This window comes from Numida meleagris, chromosome 3, assembly GCF_002078875.1.
Source record: "Numida meleagris isolate 19003 breed g44 Domestic line chromosome 3, NumMel1.0, whole genome shotgun sequence".
NCBI lineage: Eukaryota > Metazoa > Chordata > Aves > Galliformes > Numididae > Numida > Numida meleagris.
Window position 1 is genome coordinate 76,053,606 of NC_034411.1, and position 25,094 is coordinate 76,078,699.

At 38.0% G+C, this 25,094-nt stretch overlaps 1 protein-coding gene across 1 annotated transcript in view; it reads left to right on the top strand.

The window, feature by feature from the left end:
* Positions 1–25,094, top strand: part of RNGTT (RNA guanylyltransferase and 5'-phosphatase) — a 188,536-nt gene that overhangs the window by 151,108 nt on the left and 12,334 nt on the right. Inside the window, exon 14 of the mRNA XM_021390753.1 lies at positions 3,147–3,213. Within this exon, the coding sequence (XP_021246428.1) occupies positions 3,147–3,213 (67 nt within the window). The remainder of the gene's footprint in view (positions 1–3,146; positions 3,214–25,094) is intronic.

Sequence of the window (25,094 nt, forward strand, 5' to 3'; positions counted from 1 at the left end):
TGTATATTGCTACGTATTTTGAACTGTAAGTACTTATATGTGAAATGCCTGTAGGCATTTGCTTTTTTGATGATTGTTTCTCATAATTTTAAGGTAATTATTTGAGTGTGAAATTCAAACACGATAATTGCCCTGTGAAACCATCACCACTATTTCATAGGCTGGTGTTGATTTTGGTCAATGCTGTCAGCTGCTAGCAAGGATGGGTTTGAGTACTGCCAATGGGGTTTTGAGAACAGAACTGTGCAAATGTGAAATTAGGTAAGAAACAGACTGTTTAAATTTTAAGAGGAAGACATGCAAGTCTCACCACTGTTGGAAAATCTTCAAAGGCAAATGTTGCTTAACTTTAAAGGGTCATTAGATGAGGGCATTAAGAGAGAATATCCATATCAATTTACACTCATTGAAGTTTATGGTATAACGTTAATTTTATGTACTTAAAAAGTATTTTCAACATGATGGGAGAGATGGGAATATGGCACATGCTCCCTTGCATCACCAGTCTCCTCACTGGCATGTAGTTTCTTTGATTCCTCCGCTGGAGGCAGCTGAGGCATAAGAGAGCACTGCTGTCATAGGTTGGCCTGTCCAGAGCCTCAGCATTGACCCTTGTTGCAGCCTACCTGCCTCTCCAGGCTGCTGTGTGAGTTCAGTCTCTGAAATAAGGAAATCGTGCTGGCCAGAATGACTCTGAAGTAAAAGAGTTTATACTAGTCATGAAATTGAGATTTTTTTTTTGATTCTCAAGCGGTTTGCTGGAGGGGGGGGGAGCCCAGAATATTTCAGGATATTAAATCATGATTATATTGGGATGCTCATTTCAACCACGAGAGCTTATATGGAAAACTAACAGGCTTTGAATGTACGATATGGATAGCAAGTTAAGTAGCATAGACAGCAAAGCTATCTTCAGGAAAGACCAGTCTTAAGGTTCCTTCAGTATTCATTACTTGCAAATAAAACTATCCTCATGACTCAGTTTTGTAATGATCTTTCATTTCTTTCTGGTAAAGCAAGGATCATGAAGACTGACCAGGTGAGAATACTTAACTGCCTATCTTTTCTTTTTTTTTAGGTCCGTTACTAGAAATGCAGCTGGTGGATTTTTTTTTTTTTATTTTTTATTCTTTTACCTGACAAAAATTACATGCAGTTCTTTTTAAGGTGCTTTAAGCTGCCTTTCTCTAATATGGTTACATACCGTGAATTCTTTTCATGGATTCTCTTCCAACCTTTTCTACTAATTACTTCCTGTATGTTTCTTCATTTAGAAAAGCCTTAAATGTTTTCAGAATTTGCTTTATACTCCTAGGAGATTTGATCAATACACTGACTCTTTCAACTCCAGAGACCTGTGTTCCAAATGAATTTAGTTTATTGTGGGTAAAAGTGAATTTGACATACTCATCCTGACTTTGTGTCAATATTGCAGATCCATTGCAAAACAGTAAAGCTCTTCCAGGCTGAGCCAGGCATGCTGATGAACAAAGTGAGAAAGCTGCTTACCTGTCTGTGCTGTGACTGATTTGCTCTGCTCCTTACTACTCTTTCCTTCCTTTGGGTAATTCTATCAATACCCAGGACATTTCTGTGTACAGAATCTAATTACAAGAGGATTTTGATGATGATACATAACTTGACACCACTTCTTACTTATGGTTTTAATACTTGAATGTTTTGACTTTGCCATTTTGCTGAGTTCCAATAATTCTCACTGTTAGTGAACCAGTTTAAGGTCATGTATATTGTCATCAGAACTGGAAAAAATCAAAATCATACTATGAGATGCTCATTTTGTGTTGAAGGTCAAAACAATTAGTTGCTGCTATCGAAGTTTCTGTTTTCTTTTGTTTTTAAAAATAGAGCTGGAGAAGGTGAAAAATTGGTTGGAAAAGACAACCAGATTATGTATAGAAAAAGCATGTCATTCACTGTGAATTAAAGGTGTATGTTTATGTGCATCATATGTACGCTTAAAACATAAATTTTGTAAGGAGGAGACACGTTGAAGTCACGCTTTACCAAAACGATGCATACACTCTGATTTAATTACTGGCAATCTCTAGGTTGGGGGAGGGGGAGAATTTAGACTGTGCATGATGCCTACTTATTAAAGGGAACTGAATATAAAATCAAAAGAAACATATTTTAGTTTAATATCAAACACTTTATGAAAACCAGGAACTACTGAAGAGTATGATGGGTTCTGAATATCTCTTTTAATCAAGCTGAAAATTCTTCCACTGTTCTGCAATCAAAGAGTTCTCCTTACAGGTTTCTGTCTGTCAGTGTAATGCTTCTGGAACCTCTTACCTGAAGGGGATGAGTTCTTTGCCTTTGTTTAGCAAGGGGAATGTAGTGATTGCCCAGTCTGCACAGCACATTCTCTCATACACCTTTAGCAGACTGCCCTTCCCTCAGCAATGGTATTTTCTCCCTGTTCTGTGAAGTTTCTTCCTACTGGTTCTCTGGTACTTGTAGCTGGTGTAGTAACATCTCTGACTTGCCCAATATCTGTTGAAATCAGGCTAACTTGTTCAGAAGCACCAACATTTCTTTGAGTCAACTTATCCTACCATTCCTCTGAATCTTGGTAGTGCCTATAATGACCCTAAAGAGCTGACAGCACAAACTAGGTCTGACACTTTCTATTTAGGAAGCCATTAGACAATATAACAGAGATTCCCTACTATTTCTCTTCTTGTAGTGATGTTTTCATGTCACTGTGAATGCTCCTATTTGTCTTGATCTGGTTGAATCTTAAGCCTTCTGCTCTGGGTGCATGTTTGTTAGTCTGTTCTCTGACTGTATTTTTGTTTCTAAGGTATCCAATAAATAGAAAAGGGACACACGTGCTGTTTTTGTGTCTTACTGAGTGACATTCATCACAAAGGAATCCATGAAATTATTCTGCTGAAGAGTTTTTTGGACAAGAAAAAAAAAAAACAAGTTATCAATGCGCATCCATCTTTAGTGTATCTTTGTACTGCTTCAAATAGGATTGTGTAATTGTGTTTGCAGAGGTAGCTCCTGCCATTGCAACAACCCTGGTCCCCTTGCTAGAGTTCAGCAACAACTGCTGGAGATGTAAAAAGCTTATGGGTATAAAATGATATCTTAAAATATTTTTTTCTTTTTTTTAGGCTACTCACCCAGAATGTTGGTCTTCTTTACGTTGGAAACTTTGACAGACCTTTTGCACAAATTAAGGTAGGATTAACAAGCAGGGGAGAAAGGCTATTTAACCTAATTCAGTTCTGTATACTTTATTCTGTGTGCTTTAAGTCCCGAGTTAGAGAACTCTGTGTATCAATGCAGTGCCAGCAAAACTAATTGGAAATAGTGCAAATTTTTTTTTGTTGTTCGCCATATTCTGAGTTTGTTTCTAGTTACATTTGCATACTTTTCAAAGAAGTTTAGTTTTTCGTATAGTCTTTTAATTTGTTTTAATTCTGGCTTAATTATCAGAACCAAAATGTTCTTTTTTTTTTAGGTTACCTTGTCAGTGACATTTCAAAACAAAGCCATTTTTAGAACTCTGTTATTCTTCAGGTAAACCTTGACAAGGGAGATACTGCAGTAAAAAGTACAGATTGTTTTCTAAGCGTTACTGGATTTATTATGAAAGGATCATCAATTGCTGGAAAATCATTTGTCTTTTCTGTCTATTTCTTTTACTTCAGTTGAACTATGGTAGTTTAACATTTCTAATTGCCAGTTGCTAGTTAGTAATTGTCATGTCACCTGCAAACAAAAAGTCTTACAAAAATATATGGATGGATTTTGATGAGTGTCATTGGGATTTTACTTAGGACAGAGAGAGCTAGTCAAAAGCATGTCAGTCATTACAATGGGATGTGGACATGCAGTGTCTGTTTTGGAATGCTGAAATGCTCTGAATGATACTTGTAATTATTATATATCCTGCACTCTTGGCAACATTGAATCCTCCAGGGTGTTCATGTTGTTCTTTCTCTCAATTTTAAAAGCCTTACTCTTGTTTTACATCAAAATGAAACTTAATTTCTAAAACTCAAATGTGTTGCTGTGCCATCCCTAATTACATTACTGAAGAACAGTACTCCCAACTGTACCTAGCAAATACTTGCTTTTTCTACCTTGAACCTTTGTGCTGTTTTCAAATTGCTTCAAAAGAGCAGATGCTTGCTTTTCATCTTCCCAGTACCAACATATATATATTATTCAGTCTGGTTAATAGTGAAACAATTTAAAATGCTTCTGGTACAATACCTTGCATTGCAAGAAATTTCATCCCCAACAAGCTTGTACATTTTTGGTGATAACTATTCATAATCATGCCTCTTGAAATGCTTTGTGTAAATAAATAAAATGTACAATCATATAAAGAATACAGAATGATGCCAGGGAATTCTGAACTCACACATGGCCTGCAAGACTAACTGTAATCTCCTTGTCATCTTTAGGGTAGAGGATGATCTGTTTTAATAAACTACACCTCTATAAACTATGCCTCTGGCTAACCTGGCAGTTGCCCACCCAGTGATGGTCACTCCTCCTTTGATATGTATGTCATTTCTGTAGTCTCTGTCGAGGGCTGCCATTAGGTTCCATCTCTTTATTGTGGTCTTGGTACCATTGATAAGACCCTTTATTTCTATAAACATTTAAGGAGTGTGAATGGGCCTAAGGTGACTGATGATGATGATGATTTTTTTTTACTGAGCATTAGAGCTGGCCCCACTCAGAGCCGTCTTTTGGGAGCTACTTCCCTCAGCTTTCTTTCCCAAGGGTAATCAGGGAGCTTAACCCTGCCTTGAATGACTGATGGTAGGTGTTCTCCAAGATTTGGCTGCATTTCATTTCTGGTTACTATGCACATCTGATTGCTAGCCTGAGGAGAGGAGGCAGAGGCTGTACTGCCAGACAGCAGTGGAAAATTTTCATCCTTCCACTGAAATATGAGTGGTGTGATGCATGGGACAGGATCAAACTGCAGGACTGGGTGCAAAACCAGAATAAATACGAAGTGTGCATTCAGTTTCCTGCACTTTGCATTCACAAGCTTCTCTGCTGCAAGTTGCAGCTGCGTGTTTGTGCAGGTTTTTTGGACCTTCCTCTCTGAACGTGTCTTAGTGATTATCCACTAAATTTCCAGCATGCAAAGCCTTACTATCACCATGAGTCATGGTATTATTATATTTCTTTCAAACCCATTGCCTAATAATTTGATTTTTTCCACCTAACCCTTACATGAGGAGAGAGGGTGAGCAGTCATTCTCTATCCATGACTTTATCCTCTTTCATATAATACCAGTCTCGCATATGCCAAGCTACAAAGAGTTAATCTATTTAATTGCTCCTTGTATCAAAGCCATTCAGTATCTCCAATATAGGCTGTTTTCACTCTTTGTATCCTTCTGCATTTTTACTGTTGCCTCTTATAATGTAGGGATTGGCACAGCGTTGAAGACACAAGTGCTGTAATGTTTTCTTAAATATTTGCAGTTCGTATTGTATATGTGGTACAATGCTTGATAAATATCTGATGTAAATTTAATTCGAATATGCTAATGTTAGACTTTCTAGCTTATATTGCTGCTGTGCTCTCATTTTAAATGCTACATTTGCCACAGAATAGGCAGTCTGGATATTCAAAATAACTTTCAGTTACCACCGAGGGAAAACAAACCTTATTATCCACTAAATGAGTGTAGATTATATAGAGACATATTCAAATGAGCTAATTCCATATGGCTGTACTCTCTCAAAAATAATGCTTATTTCTGGAGCTATAGGTGTATATATGGGCATATATTTACACACCAGTGCTTTGTTTCTTTTCTAGAGATAAGGGTAATCTTGAAACAGCAAGCTCATTTGTCTCAGAGTAATCTCTTCTGTGGTTCTCAATTAGGAAATGATGCACGGTTAACAAAAACAATAAACTTTTAAAATTGAGACTCCTATCTGATCCCTTGGAGATTCTAGAAAATGTCAGCTGCCTGACAGCAAAGGAATGTGATGAGGCTGCAACTTCTTAGAGATCTTCAGCACCAATAGTGAGGAGTAGTGACTCACGTTAAGAGCTGGTACTGCTAAAGGAAATTTCTGTATTCTGGAGGTATACCATAGTCTTCTGGAACTTCTGGACTTCTGGAACACAAATTTCTTTTGCTGTTCCTCCAGCAGTCTTTCATAGACTACTACTAATGATTCCATCAGTTAAAAGAGCTGTGAACCAAACTTTGTCGTGGAATATATGTAAGGCAGAGTCTTGGTAACCTTTTTAGTTTAGATATCTTTTTGCTCACTGTGTGATAGATTGGTCTTCTCGTGTTATATAAATTACCCACTTGCAAACATCCCAGCTGTTGAGGTGGTCTTTTAAGTTATGGCATTACTTGCCAAACGTGTGCACTAAGGAATGCCCGAAACCACTACATTCCTCTGTCAGTGTAGATTTATTACTCAAAGTGAGCCATTATTTTACAGCGTTACTTCTAATGCATTTTTAGTGCGCTTTCAGTAGGATGAATAGGAACGTTACCAGGTCTTTGAAATATTCATAGTAAACATATAAACTGCCATGTTCATCCCCATAAATTCATGTTTCAATTTATGTACATTCAAAAAACTGCAGAGAAAAGCTCCTTATCAAAGAGTACATTTGCAATAGCAAACAAGTTTTGATTTTCCAGATCTGTACTGGAAGATAATTGTACCAGTGTCTTTGATGATGAAGACTGTGGATGGCAAGTCTGGGAAAAGGTTTTGCAATACTGATGTCTCTTCTAGAGATTATTATTCTATGTCTGTCTTCCTCATATGCAGTAATTCATTAATATTTATATATATTAATATTTATAATGTTTCTGAGACACAGATGAACTGGTAAGATTAACTGAAATTACCTGTCTTCCTCCTCCTGTCTTGCTTTCAGTGATGTCAGTGGTAGAGTTTGATAGATGTTTGATCTCTGTGCATCATTATACAAAAGGAATGGGAAACATTTGCTCCTGAAGTTTTTGAACTCTGTATCTGGTAGTGGTTAGATCAGAAGAAATGGAAAGAAGAGTGTTTTCCTGGCCAGAGGGATCTGCGTTGAATTTTTCTTTTCCAGTAATTTAATATTCTGTGCCTGATCATAGATGTTAAAGATTTTGTGTGTTGCCACTTTGAACAGAGTTCAGGATGCAGAATCTTTAAGTTACTGCAGGAAGTTTGTGATTGGTCTTGTTCTAGAGTAACAGTGAGTTTTGGTACGCTCAGTAGCTCATAAAAACGATGGCTATTCCAGTTAGCTGGTGATGAATTGGTGATTTCAATATCAAATATGCTTTAGCAATGAAGTCTCATTTTATTTCCACAGGACTGCTCTTTAACGTGTTGAAGGAATTGATTTCATGTAGGGTAGTTCTTATAATTGTTTTTTTGTTTCAAAATTAAATTAATTTACTGCTTAAATACAGCATTGGTTCAAAGGTGTTACAGAACAGTTTCACAGTACATTAGTCTACTTTTTTTGATCTTTAACCATTTAAGTAGCTGTGTTGACAGTTGCTGTCATATATGACTGCATTCATGATTTCCACCTTTCTTTGGATCTCAAGTGGTTGTGTTTATTAAATATCTCTTAGGAAAACAGATTATATGAAGGTTTCTATAGGTATGACTGCCTTGATCAGTAAAATAAAGTATTGACATCAGTTGGAATTGGCTGGCAGACTTTCTTAAATCTATTTTCATTACTTATTGTTAGTATTCTTTTGGTAACAATGAAGTTAATCAAGAAAACTTATCATGTTGTGTTTACTAGAAGTTACAAATTTCATTTGCTCAGCATACATAACAGTCACCTGCAAAGCGCTTTAAACCTGTTTACAGAAGAAGTCTTCATTACGTACATGATCTGTTACTTTTGAAATAGAGATTTGTTCAGTGTAGATCAAAATGAAAACTTAGCTTTGCTCTAACCCGTAATTATAAATTCCATGATAGTGTTTCATCAGTTTATTAGGATGGAAAGTTTTTGCAGATTAGTTGCTTCTAGGATTAGGGAAAACTGTTCAGTACATTGTGTTCTCCATTATTAATCAGTAATGAAGCTTCTGACAGTCTTTACTGTTGTGCTAATGACTAGTTTCGTGTTGTGTTCTTAACACATTTAATTACCATTTAAATAAAGATTAATTACTGCCCTTTTATTTTTAGTATTTTAAGAGTAGTTATTAAAAAGTTGTGTAATAAATACTACTTTGCTCAAAATAGAATTGTTCTATTTAATAGAATATGAGGACAGTTAATGGTGACACAAGTACGTTGGAAATAGTGTTCTTACTATTTTGTTTCTATGCTGTAAGCCCAGTGGAAAGATCCTGAAAAGTTTGCTTATGGGGAATTTGCTGCTGTGGTTAGAGCGGTTTTTCTGTCAAGCAAAAATCAAGCTCTGTACTCTGATTTGCAGCTCTGTAGCCGTTACCTGGGATTTTATTAAACCTGAGAACAGTATTGCTGATTGCTGAGGTTGCTAAACCTACCGCCCACACTCCAGGTCTGCACTTTGATTCTAAGCTGTTATTTGCCCAACTGTGTTATTTTCCCTCAGCAAATATTCTTTTAACTTAAAACACGAGGAAGCAGAGCAGAGTCCTACCCGGCAGAGGGCCTGCAGTGGGTAATTGCCCCAGAATAATTTCTCTGATCACATCAAAACCAGTAGACCCTCCGGATACAAATCTACCCACCTTTACTTTTAGATCTGCAGTCAGCTTATCAGAGAATTTTCTGTAATGTCTTCAAGATCTGAAACATTTTCACCATGGCTGGTTGGCCTTTCTCCAGACATACGAGATGAAATCATATCTAAGAAGCGGGCTGGACCTCAGTCTTGACTCCTTCAGCAAGATCAAACATCTGCAGGTGATTACCGAAGGGCATGGCCACAATTTACAAAGGCAGTGTTTCTGAAAAAGGCAAAAAACATGAATTGGTGAAAGAGATGCTTTCCATAGACCACTTAAGTTAGAAGAAGCTGGTAAATTATTCTCTGAAGCCGGCATGTCTTTCTTCCTGGATGACAATGATACCTACTGCCAATTGCTTATCCCAAAGCTTAGTGTCTGCTGCTCTCTCATCTAATCACAAAGCACAGGCATGAAGCTCCTTGTTTGGATACAGCTCTTCAGACTATTTACAATTTAGGAGCAGGGTTGGTCCAACTTTCTCCATCCCCTCAATTGCTATCCTGACTTATCTCCCACCAGCAATGCAGTATGTACGGTCTTTCTGCAAAATACATGTAAAACTTTTCTTTCTGTGCCTGCTGGCAGTCAGAAACAGCATACTGGTGCTCCAGTTATACAAAAATCTGGTTACTGGACTTTCCTAAATATTAACAGAGATTCTTGCTTTCACTAGTGCAGCAGGATAGGATTTCTAGTTTATCATAGCGAAGACATAAACTGAGTGTTGCTTCTGCTGCTGATCTCCTCTTTGTATTATTTTGTCCTGTTAACATATTTTACGTGAAAAGAAATGTGACGGAGTAAAACATAGGGATATCATGCCTTCAGAATGAAGAAAATAACTGCTTACCTTGTAGTGTCTTCGCAGTTCTCTCTTGACATCATTATCCAAAAAATAAGTTGTCAATACAGTTTAACCATCATTTTCAGTGATGAGGGGGTTTCTGGGGCATGGGGTTCCGTCCGGTTGGCAGCGTAGTGCCGGTGGAGCTGCTCCAGGACTACTCTTGAGAAGATGCTTAGTTAATATTAATAGTTTTATTGATGATTTTACCGTGGTTGAGGATTTATGTACTGCTGACGACAGTTCGATGGCAGGAACGGGACGAAAGACAACTAGCACAGGAAGGACTGATTGAGGTTATAAAGTAGGACAAAACAGAATAAAAGCTCAAATGTGCAGGCACAGAAACAAGCACATCTGCCATCTTATGAAGCTTCCTCATTTAACAGTGATGTGTCTCAAAAAAAAACCAGCATTTGTTTCTAGGAGAGGTAGATTGGGTGCAGCCATGAAAAAGGCAGAGACAGCACTAGAACCTCTGGTGAGAGACATTCCTGAGGAAAAGGAAGTGTGAGTTTTACCTTTTGGTGGGTGGTTCTGGTTGATCATGCTGAAGACAAATTATTTCAAACTGAAAGTGACAGTTACTAGATTGAACAAAGGCATGCAAAAAAAAAAAAAAGAAAAGAAAAATAGAGGTAACTTGTTTGCTTAGCTTATCAAGATATAATGTAAGAGAAAGATCGTATTGTCTTCAAATATATTGGCAGAATTAGCATGGGCAACGAGAGGAATATTGATGGGAGAAAATGATTTTAAACTACAGCAAGGTAATGGTAAAAGATCAAATGGGTTATGCCTGACAGAAATAATTTTATTCTGAAAACTGAAGAATAGTTGTATGTGAGATCTACAGGATCTGGATTCAGCTTCCACTAGGAACAGACAGTGTTAAGAAGGAGTATAACAATTATATGATTTGATGACTCTGAAAGAGGAAGGTAAAACTGATAATCTGAGTTACTGCGTTTCATTAAACATAGTCACTCTGAATTAAAACACATAAACCTATGATAAAACTGTGCTGTATTCTACTTCTCCTTGAGTTCAAACCATATCTTTAGGATAGTCGTAAACATTGTTAGTATATATTTATTATTGTTAATAGTCTCCAAACAGAACTAGTGGCTCTAATATTTTGTAGGGTTTTGTGGAATGCTATAGCAGTTTTTTTTCACGTCCTCTTGGTGGGCAGGGAACCCACTCTGAGTGTCACTGGAGTTGCCATTGTTGCCACTTGAGAAGCCAAGTAAGGAATTCTTTCTTCCTTACTTCATTTCTTTCTCAGAAACATCCTATATTTGTGTGTTATGCAGAAGTCTACAAATGGGAACACCAAAGCTTGAAAAGTAGGGTTGATTATCAGGAAATCTAAAGTGAATTTCTCAGAGTGAGAATTTCAGCTTTGTTTCTCATGTTTATTGTTACAAGAAAATGATGTGCAGTCTTCTCATAGGATTTCCTGTATTGTTGAGATCATGCCTTCTGGTGCCTGAACGTGTCCTCCTTTTCCACTCACTCCTCTCCTCTGCATGGATTTCATGTAAAGAGTTGTGTCAAATTCAGCATCTTAGTTTTTATCTTCAAGGTACTCTCATAGAATCATGGAATCACCAAGGTTAGAAAAGACCTCCCAGATCATCCAGTCCAACCATCCAGCTATCACCAATATTTCCCACTAAACCATGTTCCTCAGTACGAAATCTGAATGTTTCTTGAACGCCTCCAGGGATGGTGACTCCACCACCTCCCTGGGCAGCCTGTTCCAGCGCCTGACCACTCTTCTGGAGTTTTTCTTAACGTCCAACCTCAATCTCCCCTGGTGCAACTCGAGGCCATTACCTCTAGTCCTATTGCTAGCTACGTGGGAGAGGAGGCTGACCCCCCCACCCACCACAACCTCCCTTCAGGTAGTTTTAGATAAGGTCTCCCCTGAGCCTCCTCTTCTACAGAAAAAATAATCCCAGTTCCCTCAGCCACTTCTCATAAGACTGGTGTGGGAAATGGTGTGGAATATATGAAAAATTATCTGATATAGGTTTATGGGCTGTGTTTTCTATCCTTAGAAATGCAAGTTAATTCTCTGCAGCAACAGAGTTTTCGGCAGGGCAGGCTAGCATTTGAAGTGATCCTCACAGAACCTGGAGTGATAATGCATCTCACAGTCTTCTTTCCCAAGTTCAAGGTGCATTTGTTTGACCTGGTTTCTTAAGCAATAGTGTGAATACATTCATTAACAAAATTCTGGACTACTGACAGCAGTAAGAGAAACTCTTAAAAAACAGCAAACTGCCCTACCTGCTCAGCTGGTAGCCTATGAAGATGAGGAAGGTGCCAGAGAAGAGAGTTCACTGAACAAACTGCAAGTTAGAAAATGTTGTAAGGTGCTGGCAAGAAATCATACTCTACTGATTCCTAAGTTCTGTGTTTGTTAAAGGTAGCAAACTTAGTTCCTTTTTGAAAACAGGATCCTTTTGAACTATTACTTCGAAAGTTAATTAGGAAAAAAAAGCACACATCTCTATTCTTTATCTCTTGACTTTCTTTCACTTTGTTACATCTCTACATTCTTTGCTGACAGCTTTTCTCAAGGGTAGGTGCTAATGCTTAGGGGCAAGGAATCCTGACTGTGTGCTCGTATGGACCCTCAATCCTGCCTGGGAATGGTAGTCCCTAATAATGTAAATTAATATATTTTTTGTGTATGTTTATAGTACACACAAATGCCAGCATACAGTGGGCACGTTTACTCTTCGTAGATACATTGCAAAACAGTAAAAAAAAAAAAAAAGAAAAATTAAAAAACAGTAGTCTTTGAACTGGTGATATAAACAGAGAAAGAATACCAACTAGGAAATCCACATGAGCGTTGCAGAAATGAAGCAGTTGATTTTGTATGCTGTCACAGTTGTTGTCCATAAGAACAAAATGTTAATGAGCTATAATTTTATAAATTCACTGTGTTCTGCTGGATCAGATAGTCCCCGTTTTACTTTTTCTCATGATTATGCCCATGAATTCAGTTAACAAATTTGTTCTTTGTGAAGTCTGGAGTGTTCCATAGAAGTTCACAGAATTAAGATTACCTCTGCAGTTTTCTGTTGTTGATGCCAATAAGATAGAATAATTGATGCTTGGTTTTGGACTGTTGGGTTGGTTTTTTGGACATCTTTTGTTACATCAGCTTGTAGTTGTTGTTTTTTTTTTTTTAAATTAATCCAAGTTTGTTCTTGCTAAGCATAGGATAAATTAAGGCTTCTGGAAAGGTTAAAATAATAGCTAATTGATTGTAGGTTATTTTTTTAAGCTTTCTATTTGCTTCTGTATTAACTGTTTAAGAAAAAAATCAAGTGCTTTTAATGAGTATTGTAAAAATGATCAGATTGCAAATTTTAAAGCCTTCTATTTCTTGAGTTTTAAAATATAAATACATCCTAGTGATAGAAAGTAAGTATGATAATGCCTAATTTCTCTAAATGCTTAGAAAAACAAGTGCTGACAAAGGAAGCTCATGAAATTTAAGAGAAGCAAGTGCTGGTTTTTGCAATTGGGACTGAGATCTCCCTGTCCTGTCCCTGCAGCAGCTCTGCAGGAAAGGGCCTTAGGGTCCTGGTGGCAAACAAAGGTAAAGGCCAACCATAGCCTGGCTTGTGTTAGCTACAGCCTAGCTGTCACATCAAGGAAAATCATGACTGTCCTCTACTTGAGCATTTTTGAGACTACAAACAACTACGTGCTGCTCTGGAGTCCCTAGTGTAAGAGGAGTCTGCAGGGGTTGTGAGGAAGGGTCTGTCATCTGCTGTATTTGGAAAGGTTAAAGAAGGTGGGTCTGATTGGTCTGAAGAAGAGAAGACAATGGGGTGGCTGAATGGCTGTCTTCTTTCACTTAAAATGAGGTTTCAGAAAAAAACAGATGAACAGCCATTTCTCAGATTTGCACTGTGAAGCAAAAGAGAGAAAATTCCTGTTGGATATGCAGGAAACAATGTTATAGTGAGGATGTTTGGCAGCAGTAGCAGGCTGCCCAGAGAGATTGTGATGTGGAGGTTTTCTGAATTTAACTGGAAAAGGCCTTGAGCAGCCTGTCTCATCCTTGAACTGACCACTGCCTTGAGCAGGAGGTTGGTCTAGATGGCTGGTGGAAGTCCTACCTAACCTGAATTTTTCTGTTTTCTGACATTGTATAGTAAAGGCAGTCAGCACTGTGAAATATAGCTGGTTCTCAAAGATATATAAAACTGCATCATATATTGTGATCATCAGGAAATTCTACAGTTGGATGTTTCTGAGCCTCCACTGTTGCTGATTGAGTACAGCTTAATTTCAGTCAGTAATATTAACATTCGGTGTACCAGTTAGTTCTTCCTCCCTATCTTTTCCTATGGCTGCGACCATTACTGCATTATACAATACTTCCAGTACTCCACTCTCAGTATTTTTATTCTTTTTTCCTGTTAAATGTTTACTTTTGTAAATGACTGGTTTTCTAATAATACCAAAAATATGGGAAAATACATCTTCTTTTCCATTAAGGCCTAGAATTGCATTACCTTCCAGAGATTTGAGTCCTCTTTCAGAATACATTTTCATCACTAAAATATTTATTTAGAAGAATGGTTTGTTGTTTTTTTTTCCTTTGAAGTCATTTTGCAGGAGTTTTCATGTAATGAGACAGTATGGATTTTTTTAATGGAGTGTATGGTATATATTGAGAATACAATGTCGTTGGTTTAAACTAAAAATCTGTGAGTGTAACAAACTGAGGAACAGTAGTGTTTTCAGGAATTACTGTGAAATATAAGACTTTATAGATTATTCTGAGTCATTTATCCAAATTTAAAGATAGCAAAGAAGAAAAGCAACAAAACTGGTGACATGAATTGCAGAGGTCCAGAGTAACAGGTTAAAAAAGGAAGCTAAACATTAGGAAAGCTAACTTCCAGCTCTTCAGGGAGTTAGTCAATAAAACACCGTGGGAAACTGTCTTCACGTATAAGAGTGCAGAGCAAAGCTGGCAGATCTTTAAGGAAGGTTTCCTTAGTGCGCAAGAGCTCTCCATCCCCAGGTGTAGCAAGTCAGGAAAGGAAGGCAAGAGACTGGCACGGCCAAACCAGGATCGGCTGGTCAAACTGAGAAGCGAGAGGAAAATGCACAGGCAGTGGAAACAGGGACAGGTAGCGTGGGAAGAGTATAAGGAAGCTGCTGGGCTGTGTAGGGATGGGGTCAGGAAAGCCAAGGCCCAGCTTGAACTAAACTTGGCGAGGGATGCCAAGAAGAACAGGAAAGGCTTCTATGGGTACCTCAACCAGAAAGGGAAAGTCCAGGAGGGCGTACCTCCCCTAATGAGAGACACAGGCAGGCTGGTAAAAACAGTCAAGGAAAAGGCTGAGGTACTTAACAACATTTTTGCCTCAGTCTTCTCTGATAACTGCTCACCACACAGCCCTCATAGAGGCCTTTGAGTATCTAAAGGGGAGCTACAGGGGGAAATAGTTTCAAGCTTAAAGAAGGTAGATTTAGGTTAGATATAAGGAAAAAATCTTTTACAGTGAGGCTGGTGAGGCACTGGAACAGTTTGCCTAGAGGTGTGATGGATACCCCATCCCTAGAGACTTTCAAGACAAGGTTGGATCAGGCCCTGGGCAACCCGATTTAGCTGTCATGTCCCTGTTCATTGCAGGAGAGTTGGATGAGATGACCTTTAAAGGTCCCTTCCGATTCTAAGGATTCTGTCATTCTGTCGTTCTGTAATTCTAAGAGCAGCCAGTGGGTAACCCTTGGTTGTAAATACAGCAAGGAGACTTTGTAAAAAGCATGAAATAGTATGCAGCTGTTGTGCAAAATGTAGTAGTATGGGAAGACCAGTGGGAAATGGAGCACAAGATGCTCTAGAAACAGAATTTGACCCTAGGCTGGGGAGACACATTCATGCCACCCAGCATTCCTTCCTTTCCGTCTCCTCCAGTCCTCTCTGTGTCCCCTCTTCCGGGATTCACACTGACATACAGTGACTGACAAAAAATTCCCCCAAATTAGTCCCTAGGACCATTCATATTTCTTCTTCACTTCTTTTGTTTGGAGTACTTCTGTCATTATATGTGTGAAATTAAGCCAACCAGCTATTCTTTATCACATTAAGGGTGGTCTATTTGAACTTTCTGGTTCTGTTTCAACTGATAAATAATGAGATTTGAAACCAGCAGTAGCTAATATATGTCATTGCATCTTAGTTTTCATGATTTTCTGGTTTTGGTTTCAGCATTCCTTCATGCTAAATTCATTTGACTTCTTACTTCTCTGGATTATTTTCAGTTTTACTCTACTGAACTGACAGTGTACAGGATGCTGTTCTAAGAAGTATAGTTGTACAGAAAATCAGATTTTCGAAGTGATGTGCAGATTGTGCTTACAGCAGCTTTTCTGTGCCCAGCGTTATGGAAATCAACGATGATAATGTAAACATTGGGACATGCAGCTTGTGTCATTATTAAAATTACATGTGTTAATATGCAAATAGCTCCATATTGAAGAGACTGCAAAACAGAAGGGTTAGGCTCTGTCTCTGAACCATAAAGTTATTGCTCACTACCAACTGAAAACTGTGGGGAAAGGTTCTCAGAATGAGAGGTTCATTTTAGCAGTAAGTGAGCACAGACCTTGCAGGTATTTCCCATCTGCATTGCGTTGCTTCTCTCTCCCCCCCCTCCACACACTTATCGTGGTGGAACAACTGAGCAAGTCAGTGTAAAACTGCCAGATTTACCATGCTGTGGTGCAAGTCGTATTTTGTTGTTGTCCTCACCATCTTGCTCGTGTTTTTCTTTTCCAGGCTTCTGTGTCTGAGAATATTCTGGTGTCAACATATGAGTTATTTGAGGCTGGCACTGTTTTTTGTTTTGCTTTCTTATGTTTTAAAAAATCATCTTTCAGGAGAGGGATGATTTATCCGTGATGCTTTTAAGCTCTTGAATGTGGTAATTTGTTGCTGCAGCTGTTACCGTGTTATAACTACATTGTGGAACCTGTTTTGTATGTGCCTCTCCATACAGAGAGCATAAACTTTGCTGTGAGTAATTGAGGATACCTTGCTAATATCTGTTTATGGGACCAGGTCCTGTGCTTGAGTTGAAACAGGGTCTGTTTCTCCTTTGATGCAGACAAGCTTATGCTTGGTTTCCATCAATGCAATTGCATTTGCATTTTCTTTTGACTACATAGCAAACGTGCTCAAGCTTCCCAGAGTTTTAGGCAATTTAGGAAACTTGTTGTAGATACTGTCTTCTCAGAGAAAGTACTGCCCTAAATCTGTGGATCTTTGTTATTTCCTTCAGAAACTCTTTTCATGTCATATTTGTCATTGATTAATCTGTTCTCATTTTTGAAATCTGTTCTTTGTCTTTTCTTTCTGCATTAAACCAGAGGCTTTCGTAGGTACTGTAGGCAAATAAAATAAAGGGAGTAGAATGGATAATAGTCAAGAGTACGTACAAAAAATGATTTCTAAATAAAATTATAAAAACCATACCATATTAAAATTAGTTCAAATTGAATGAAATGATATAAAGGTATTTGAGCAAACTCTTTTAGGTCTTCTTGAAGCATTTCTTAGTAATTCATTGCTTAAAAGTATCATAAGAAGAACAGCCAAGATAAGGCTTGAGGGGATAGAGAAAGCAAATTGTTCTTAGCAAGTTATAGGCAGAATAGATCTAAATTTGTGAAGATTTTTAGAGGTGAGTGATTTTGAGTCTAAACAGAACAAATGAGGTTGAACTTGATAAATGAGCTTGAACTTGTAAGACTTTTGCAAAATGCAGAAGATAATCTCTTTAAAATAAATTACTCATGAATAAATCAAGATGTTGAAGTTGCAAAGGGTGAGAGATGGTGTAGCAGGGTAATTCTTTGACTAGGAAATTGTCTTGGAGACCTTTCTTTAAAATATATAGAAAGCACAGAGTGAGCATCATGAACGAGAAATATTTTAAATGTCAGATACTGATAAGATTGGAGAAAAGCAGTTGGCAAAAATCCTTGTATTGAGAGGTACTGTGCTGTTTTAGGGCTAGTAAAAGGCAAATGCAGATTAAATTTAGATAAATGAAAAAGAATAGGCCTGCAAACAATAACACAGAAGGTAGAAGAAATATCAAATGAGATAATTATGCAGGATATCAGTCTACAAAGGAAAAAGGGTTGTGGGTAATATCCTGTCTGATTATAATACCCATAAAGGAGGGTAATTTCAGCCATCATATGCCCCACAGGCTCCCTGTATAGATTGGGGAAGACAGCTCATTCCGCGGGGGCAGTCTGAGAACCTCGGAGAGCAGAACCTGGCAGATGCCTCACTGAGCCTTTAAATTGCTTAAAAAATGCCAGTGGATTTTACACAGAAACAATGTCCTAAATTTTAAGTAACTGAGGTAATGGTGCAAGTACCTGTCTGGCTTGTCTCTGTGGATATTACCAGTTATGAGTTTAAAGTCTTGAGTAAGAAAAAATTCTTAATGTACAGCTGTTTTAACTACAAGTGAGCATTACCAGTATAGTATTTCCCACAGACAAGCTTAAATGTCACTTCCACTCCTGCTAATAGATTTCCAGAAATTGATTTTTTCCAACCATTTTACATCCTCAAATATAATCCATAAAACTAGGTATGTCCTGCAAGCTTAGGTTCTATTAGACCTCTGATTAGGAAGTTGGGGTTTCTTATACAAGGTTAATGAATTAAGAGGAAGATGGGATGAAACTAGATTGTGCCAACGAAAGGCTGGCATGTCTGCAAAAAGATGGGATTCCATAGAAATAAAAATAAAGGGGTGTTTATCTCCTGCAGAAAGAAAGAACTGATAACTAGCATATTTACAATCTAAAGAATGCCTGGAAAGCGGTGTTCCTCAGGAAAGAAAAAACTGTCCGTAGGCAGCAAATCAGGCACGATCATTTCTTTTTTGCATTTGTAGAATCACAGAACAGTTGAAGCTGGAAGTGACCTTAAAGATCACCTAATTCCAACACCTCTGCCATGGGCAGGCTGCTGCTCCCCAGCTCAGGCTGCCCAGGGCCCCATCTAACCTGGCCTTGAGCACCTCCAGGGATGGGGCACCCACAGCTTCCCTGGGCAGCTTTGCCAGCGCCTCACCGCCCTTATAGTGTAGAATTTCTTCCTGATGTCTAATCTAAGTCTTTCCTCTTAGTTTAAAACCATTAGCCCTGGTGCTGTCACTACACACTCTGGCAGTAATTCAGTCTTCTGTGTGCAGAACTTACAGTGAAATGCTTTATTAATTTTTTCATCAAGTTAACTGATATGTGTGTCATTGCAAGGCTCACACATATGATTGCTTGGTGGTATTCCAAAATGATTAAAATATTTGTAAAGTTTCACATCTGAGAGAGAAATATGTACTAACAATCAGTTCAATAATAGAGATGCCTTATCTTGTTATATAATAGTCAGTGGAAACATTGTTTATTTACTTTCTAATTGACAACAGTAAAACTACTGCAGTTCCATCTTTCTACTGTAAGTGGGAATAAATGTGAAGAACAACAGAGCTCTGTGGTGCTATTATATTTCAGCAAATTGAAGTTTTCAAAATGCCACTTCTGCTTCTCTCCAAAGGGAAAAAAAAAAAAGTTAGATTGTGGAGAAAATAGCACGTTATATCTTTGGGAAAAATAATGTACAAGTACTTGAAAAGGAAAGATCAAAATGTGGCGCCATTGTTAGAGCCATTGTGTGGATGTTCTGTTTGTACTGCTAAGGACTATAGATGTTTTCATTTACGGGCGAGGAAACTGGAAATATGCAGTATTGCTTTTTATGTTACAACTTCACTGAGTTACTGTTTAATTGGTGCACTGAAAAATTTCTGCCAGTGACTGTACAACTGAATCCTATAATGAAATGTCACTTCTTTTCAGAAAAATTTTACTTTCTCTTGATTAGTTGAAATATTAAATTTGCTTCTGTAAGTGAATCTATTGATTTTAGCTTAACGTGTTGTAATAAAAAATACTCAAGTATGTTTTCTGTTGATAGATTCATGAGATGCTGTGCTGGTTTCTGTGCAGGCACTGGTGATGGATTTTTATTTGTTCCTCATGCATGAAGCAGGGAAGCCAGCAGTGGTACAGAAGGGAAATAAATACCTCAGTTCTGCTGGGGGTAGTGCTTGCTGTTAAGATCTCTGCAGGTGTTTTTCACTGGGCCATCCGAGTCCCAGTGGGAGGGAATGAGCCTGTAACAAAATGGCACTGAAAGGCCTCTGGGCCCAAGACTGCAAGCACCATGGGGTGGTTACATCAATCATGGCCTGCTCTGCCTTGGGTGCTGCTTGCTGCCTATCTGTTAATGCTGCATCGCACAAGAAATAAAGTGCCCAATGAGTGTCATATGTTAACCCGTCCAGTTGTAATCCAATGGTAATACAGACAAGTGCAGCTCAGCTTCTGCTTCATTTCATTAGTGGGTCATGTTTAGCCATGCTTGGTTGCTGACTGTTGTAGCAGCAGATTAACTAAGTACTATACCATTTCTTTCATATAAACAAAAGAAGAAACCTGTGAGGGATGTAGAGGAAGGGCTAGCCTGTAGTAGAAGCAATGTACAGGAATATGCAAAAGCAAAACCAGAGACAAGAACGTTTTCTTTCTTTCACGCAGTAATCAAGATCCTACTCACTGTATTTTTCTACATCATTACATTCTCTTTCCACTGGTTACACTTGGTTGTCATTAATGCATAGAAGGAGGTTTCAGCGTAGCTGAACTTCGACAGAAGGAAAACAAAGGATATCTCTGAATTATTTAAAAGGACATTTATAGATCAGCGAGTCAGAGGGTTCAGACTCAGATCGCTGAAGTTAACATTAAAGCAAAGAGACTCTGAGTAAAAGCTTAATTACTAGCTTATTAATGTTTCATTCAGTGCTTTAAGGAAAAAGTCTGTAATTTGTCATTACTGTTGGTAGTTATAGCAGGAAACTACAAAACAAGGCTTTCAATTTCAATTCAGGGTTTCCCCAGTGCGTGCTCTCTGGTCTGACAAATCAACTCCTTTTTATTTTGGGCTTTTCAACTGTAGAGTTATGTATGTAAAACTCTTTATCTGAAGAAAACAAATCAAATTAGATTAATGTAGAAAAACACACTTTGAGATCATCAGGCAAACGGCTCCATAGTTGCAGTGCTGTAATCTGTTTTTTTGTTTTGTTTTTTTTTTTTTCTTTCTCTCTTTCCAGCCCTGCCTGTTCTTGGAGGGAAGAACAGTTAGGAATTTATTTTTTTTTATAATGAGTTTTTCCTGGCTGGACTATTAAATGATTGGTTGTGACACTGGCCATCTCTAGAATAGGTTTATGATGTTACTTGTAATGCTGTTACATCATGTGGGAAGCAAATCAAATTTTTTAAGCTGTATTTGTTACAGAACTAAACCTGTTTCAGTCTTGGGTCTGAGGTGGATGAGAATGGCCACTCAAACAAAACTTCAGCTCAGATTCTAATTTCTCTGACTTCTGGAGGGTTTAAGACTCAGCCCACATAAAAGTCTTTGCAGACCAGAGCTTTCTGAGCAGATTTTTTATTTGGAAAGCTCATCTAGTTGGAAAACCCAAGCAACTTTTCTTGGATTTGCTTGCTTTAGCAAGCTCCTGCAGGAGGACTGGATGAAATCAAAGTCTGTGAGCAAAGCCATTACAAGCGTGCTCATGTATAGTGGGCTTTTCCAAATTGCCTGTCTTTCACAGTTTTGGGAAGATCAGCTTTCAAGCAGGAATTCTGTCAGCATTTGCCACTCAAAATTGTAATCTTGTTTAGTTGATCTTAAAACTAAAAAAAACAAAAAAAAAAAAAACACCAAAAAAACCACACACCCTAATTTGTCTAGCAATGCTGCTACCCAAACAGACCAGAAAGTTCTGAGGTTTCGCTTTTAGCAGATCTGGTAAAATCCTCTGAAGCCAATTGAGACTCTCCCAAGGCCATGAATACTGCGTGTCCCTGTGCCCTCCTCCATCTCATGATGACCGCAGCCTGTCGCCTTCCCCACATCCATCACTGTGGTGTCCTGGGAAATCTGGCTTCCAAAATCTGCTGATTTATTAATAATAAGTGGAAAAGAGTGGCTTGCAATGAACAGTAAAGCAGGAAGAACCCCTCCATTGCCTCATTTACCAAGAAATTTGTGCCATTGATAGATTAGCCCTTGCTTACCTTTCTTTTAGAGCACTGACCTCATCAGCTGGCAGGCACTATCAAACCATTTGCTGTGTCTCAGCCACCATTAACTTCCCTAACTAGCCCCTTCCATTCTGTAATCCCATGATGATCAAGAGGACCTGCCTGCTTAGATTTCAGATAATAAGCCAGATTATATTGAACATCTTTAATTGCTTTTGAAGAAGAAGGAAAAAGCTTTCCATGATTTCAGCCTCAAAGCCAGTTAGGCTTTGAAGTTCAAGGTAAACTATTCCAGAAAGGGAGGGAGTTCAAACCACCTCAACGCTAGAAAAGCAGTCAAGAAGCGTGTTGGGGCAGCAGAGGACTCAGGCTACAGCAGCTGCTTTGATCAAAGCTAATTTTTGAAAGTCTGCATTAAGTCTGTGGCCATTCATCTGTTTATGTTGTGGTGCAGTATCAGTAGTGAACAAAGCTAAAAGCTTATTTTCCTTCTAATTGAAATCTCAGATATAAAACACAACGAAAAATCGGTTTCATGGCTTTTTTTTCCCACCAAATCCTTGCTTCATTATTTGGATTTTATAGTACAGTTGATAGATATTTTTGTTGTCACTGTTTGATGCTTTTTCGTTTTTATTATCGCAGTGTTTCCTTAAGGCATTTATCAGCTCCCACACTTAAGTGGTTCTAGCAGTCATCTGAAATTCACCCTGTGTCGTTAGCTACAAAAATGATGGTTGAGTTGGCAGTGTTGCAAACTCCACGCTCGGTGATTGGGGTAAGCCTACCCCTCAAAATGGCAAGACTTCAAAAATGTCTTTAGCTTGGCTGTTTTTGTCATCCTGTATTTGAAAATATAAAGTCCATGCTTTCTTACAGACACATGCAGAAACTGAGAACTTTCTTTAAAAAATAAAATGTACTTCTTCTGTAAGAGTCTGATTTCAAGATCTGGCACTCTTACAGATGCTCGATATTACACGAACTGTATTAAAGCTACAATGAGCAAGACTGAGCTGTGCTCTATGGCTTGACCCTCTGGTTCTTAGGAGACTTGGTTGATGACAGACTGTTCAGTCTAGTGAAGTCAATGGGGATTGTCTGAATTCTCATTTCCTGCAAGTCTCTTAAGCCTCAGTGTGTTCTAGTACCATATCTGCAAACAACTAGAAATATATGAAAGAAAAAAATTGACTAGTTTTTGTAAACATTTCCTAGACAAAAACTAAAGCACATTAAATATAGGAGATTAAAAGTGAGTTTACTTAGTTCTGGTCTTAGTTCATGGGCACATTCTCCATTCTCTGTACCATCTCAACATTTTCAAGTACTAATAAGATTTCTAGATGTTGAAAACATTTATAAATTTATAATCGTGCTCCCTTCCCCCCACCTTTCTAATAATGCTTTCATAGTATCTTTAATAATTTACATATCACTTAGATGCCAGTATTTGATAATGTCAGTATGCCAAATTCAGCTTCCAGTGTTGTATGTTTCTTCATATGACTACTATAATGAGAATATCAAGTAAAGTTTTGATTGTATCTTTTTTATGTTATTATTCAGTAACGTTCTGAGGCAAATAAATTTGAAACACGAGGAAAGCAGATCTGCTAACAAACCAGTTTGGGCTTTGTTAGGCTGTGGATAGACACATGAATATATTACATATGATTATCATAAAATTATGGCCTGGAAATTGAACAGTCATGCTGCTGCATTTTAGGCAGTACATTTATAATAAGCTGTAATAAAGTAAACTCTTTGAATGAATATAAGAATAGGCATTTCTTGGCGATCACAAATGTATGCTCAATTGGTGTTTTTGAAGCTCAATTTAACAAAGCAAACAGATTTCCTTGTAGTGTTAACACAGTTGTTCTCAGTGGTGAATTTTGATTTATGGGGGAAAAAAAACTTTAAGCTTATGAAACTAGCTGTTTGGGAGCTAAATGGAAGAAAAGCATGTGGTTCATAATGGCTGTCTTTTGAAAGCTCCGTGTTGTTAAAAGTAAAAGTGGATTTGAAAGACTCTCTTGCAATTACGTGCTACTTTGAATTCTAGTTTCAATTTCTTTTGGTTTATTCTGATATCATTTGGGATTTTTCAGAAAAAGCAGAAAAAATACCATTTCTAAGAACATTTCAGAACCCAGATAAGCAATGACTAGAATTAGGTCTAGGGCCAGATCCTGATAATGCTGGCATGATTTAATTGAGCTTATGAAACTGCTCAGAGGTACATAACTTAAAAGGATAAGAGTTTGTAGAGCCTGGGTGCAAATGAATAGCAAAAGATGCTATCTGACTCAGAAAAGTAGTTTTTCTGCTGATGACATAGGCTGATTGGAAGCTTCTGATAGCACAGCTGCAGGGCTTCTCTGTGCAAACCCATGAGCAGGGGTACAGCAGCAAGCCACAGAGCTCCTTGTAGAGGGAGATGTGCAGATAGAAGAAGATAAAAATCAGTTCCTACAGTAGTTAACAACTTGGATACAGAGAAAAGATGAAGAACAGTCATACGAGAAAGTATGCTGTAAAATCTAGGTATGATAAATACAAATGCATGCTAAGAGCCGTGATTAGAGTCCAACATGCAAAGGAGAAAAATGTCAGAATAAACTTCTTCATCTTGTTCTGACACTGTCATCTTGATTCTCTGTCTTATTTTGAAGTGTAGAAATAATGTCGCCAAAGACTGTAAGACAGTGAAAGCATTGCTTTGTGTCTGGGAGATTTGTTTTGTTTTTTACTGATAAATTATTAAAGAGATCTCAGCTGCCCTGTGTTGCAGGATTTCTTGGTAGCATGACTGTAAGTACCTGAGGGATAATTACGATAAGGTTTAGAGAGCTGAATGGGGGGTAAATGCTTTCCCTGGTGTGTGACCACAAACCATCTCTCTCAGTTTCCCCATTTGCAAGCTGAGAATAGTAAGCATTATGAAATTAATAATTTATGAATGAGGTAAGTGTTGTTTTCAAAGTATATTCTTTATGATTGGTGCGTAACTCGTGTCTGGATCTTTGTTTCTTAGCATGCAGAGCTCTTCATTTGGAACTGTCTACTTTTCGCAAAATCAGTGTGAGTGTGTAAAACAAATCAAGGCTAAGGCTGGTGTTCACAAATTAGCTCACATCAAGCAGGAATACAGTCCTCAAAATATTCCAGGCTGTGTGTGAAATATTTCCTTCTGGAATCATTGCTGCATTACAATTACAGCTTTTCAATCAACTCGCACATACACTTGCTGGTTTAGCCAACTGTGTCTTCGCCTCTTGCCGTCCTTGTGGGGATAGCTTTCTTCAGAAACCTCAGAGGATTCC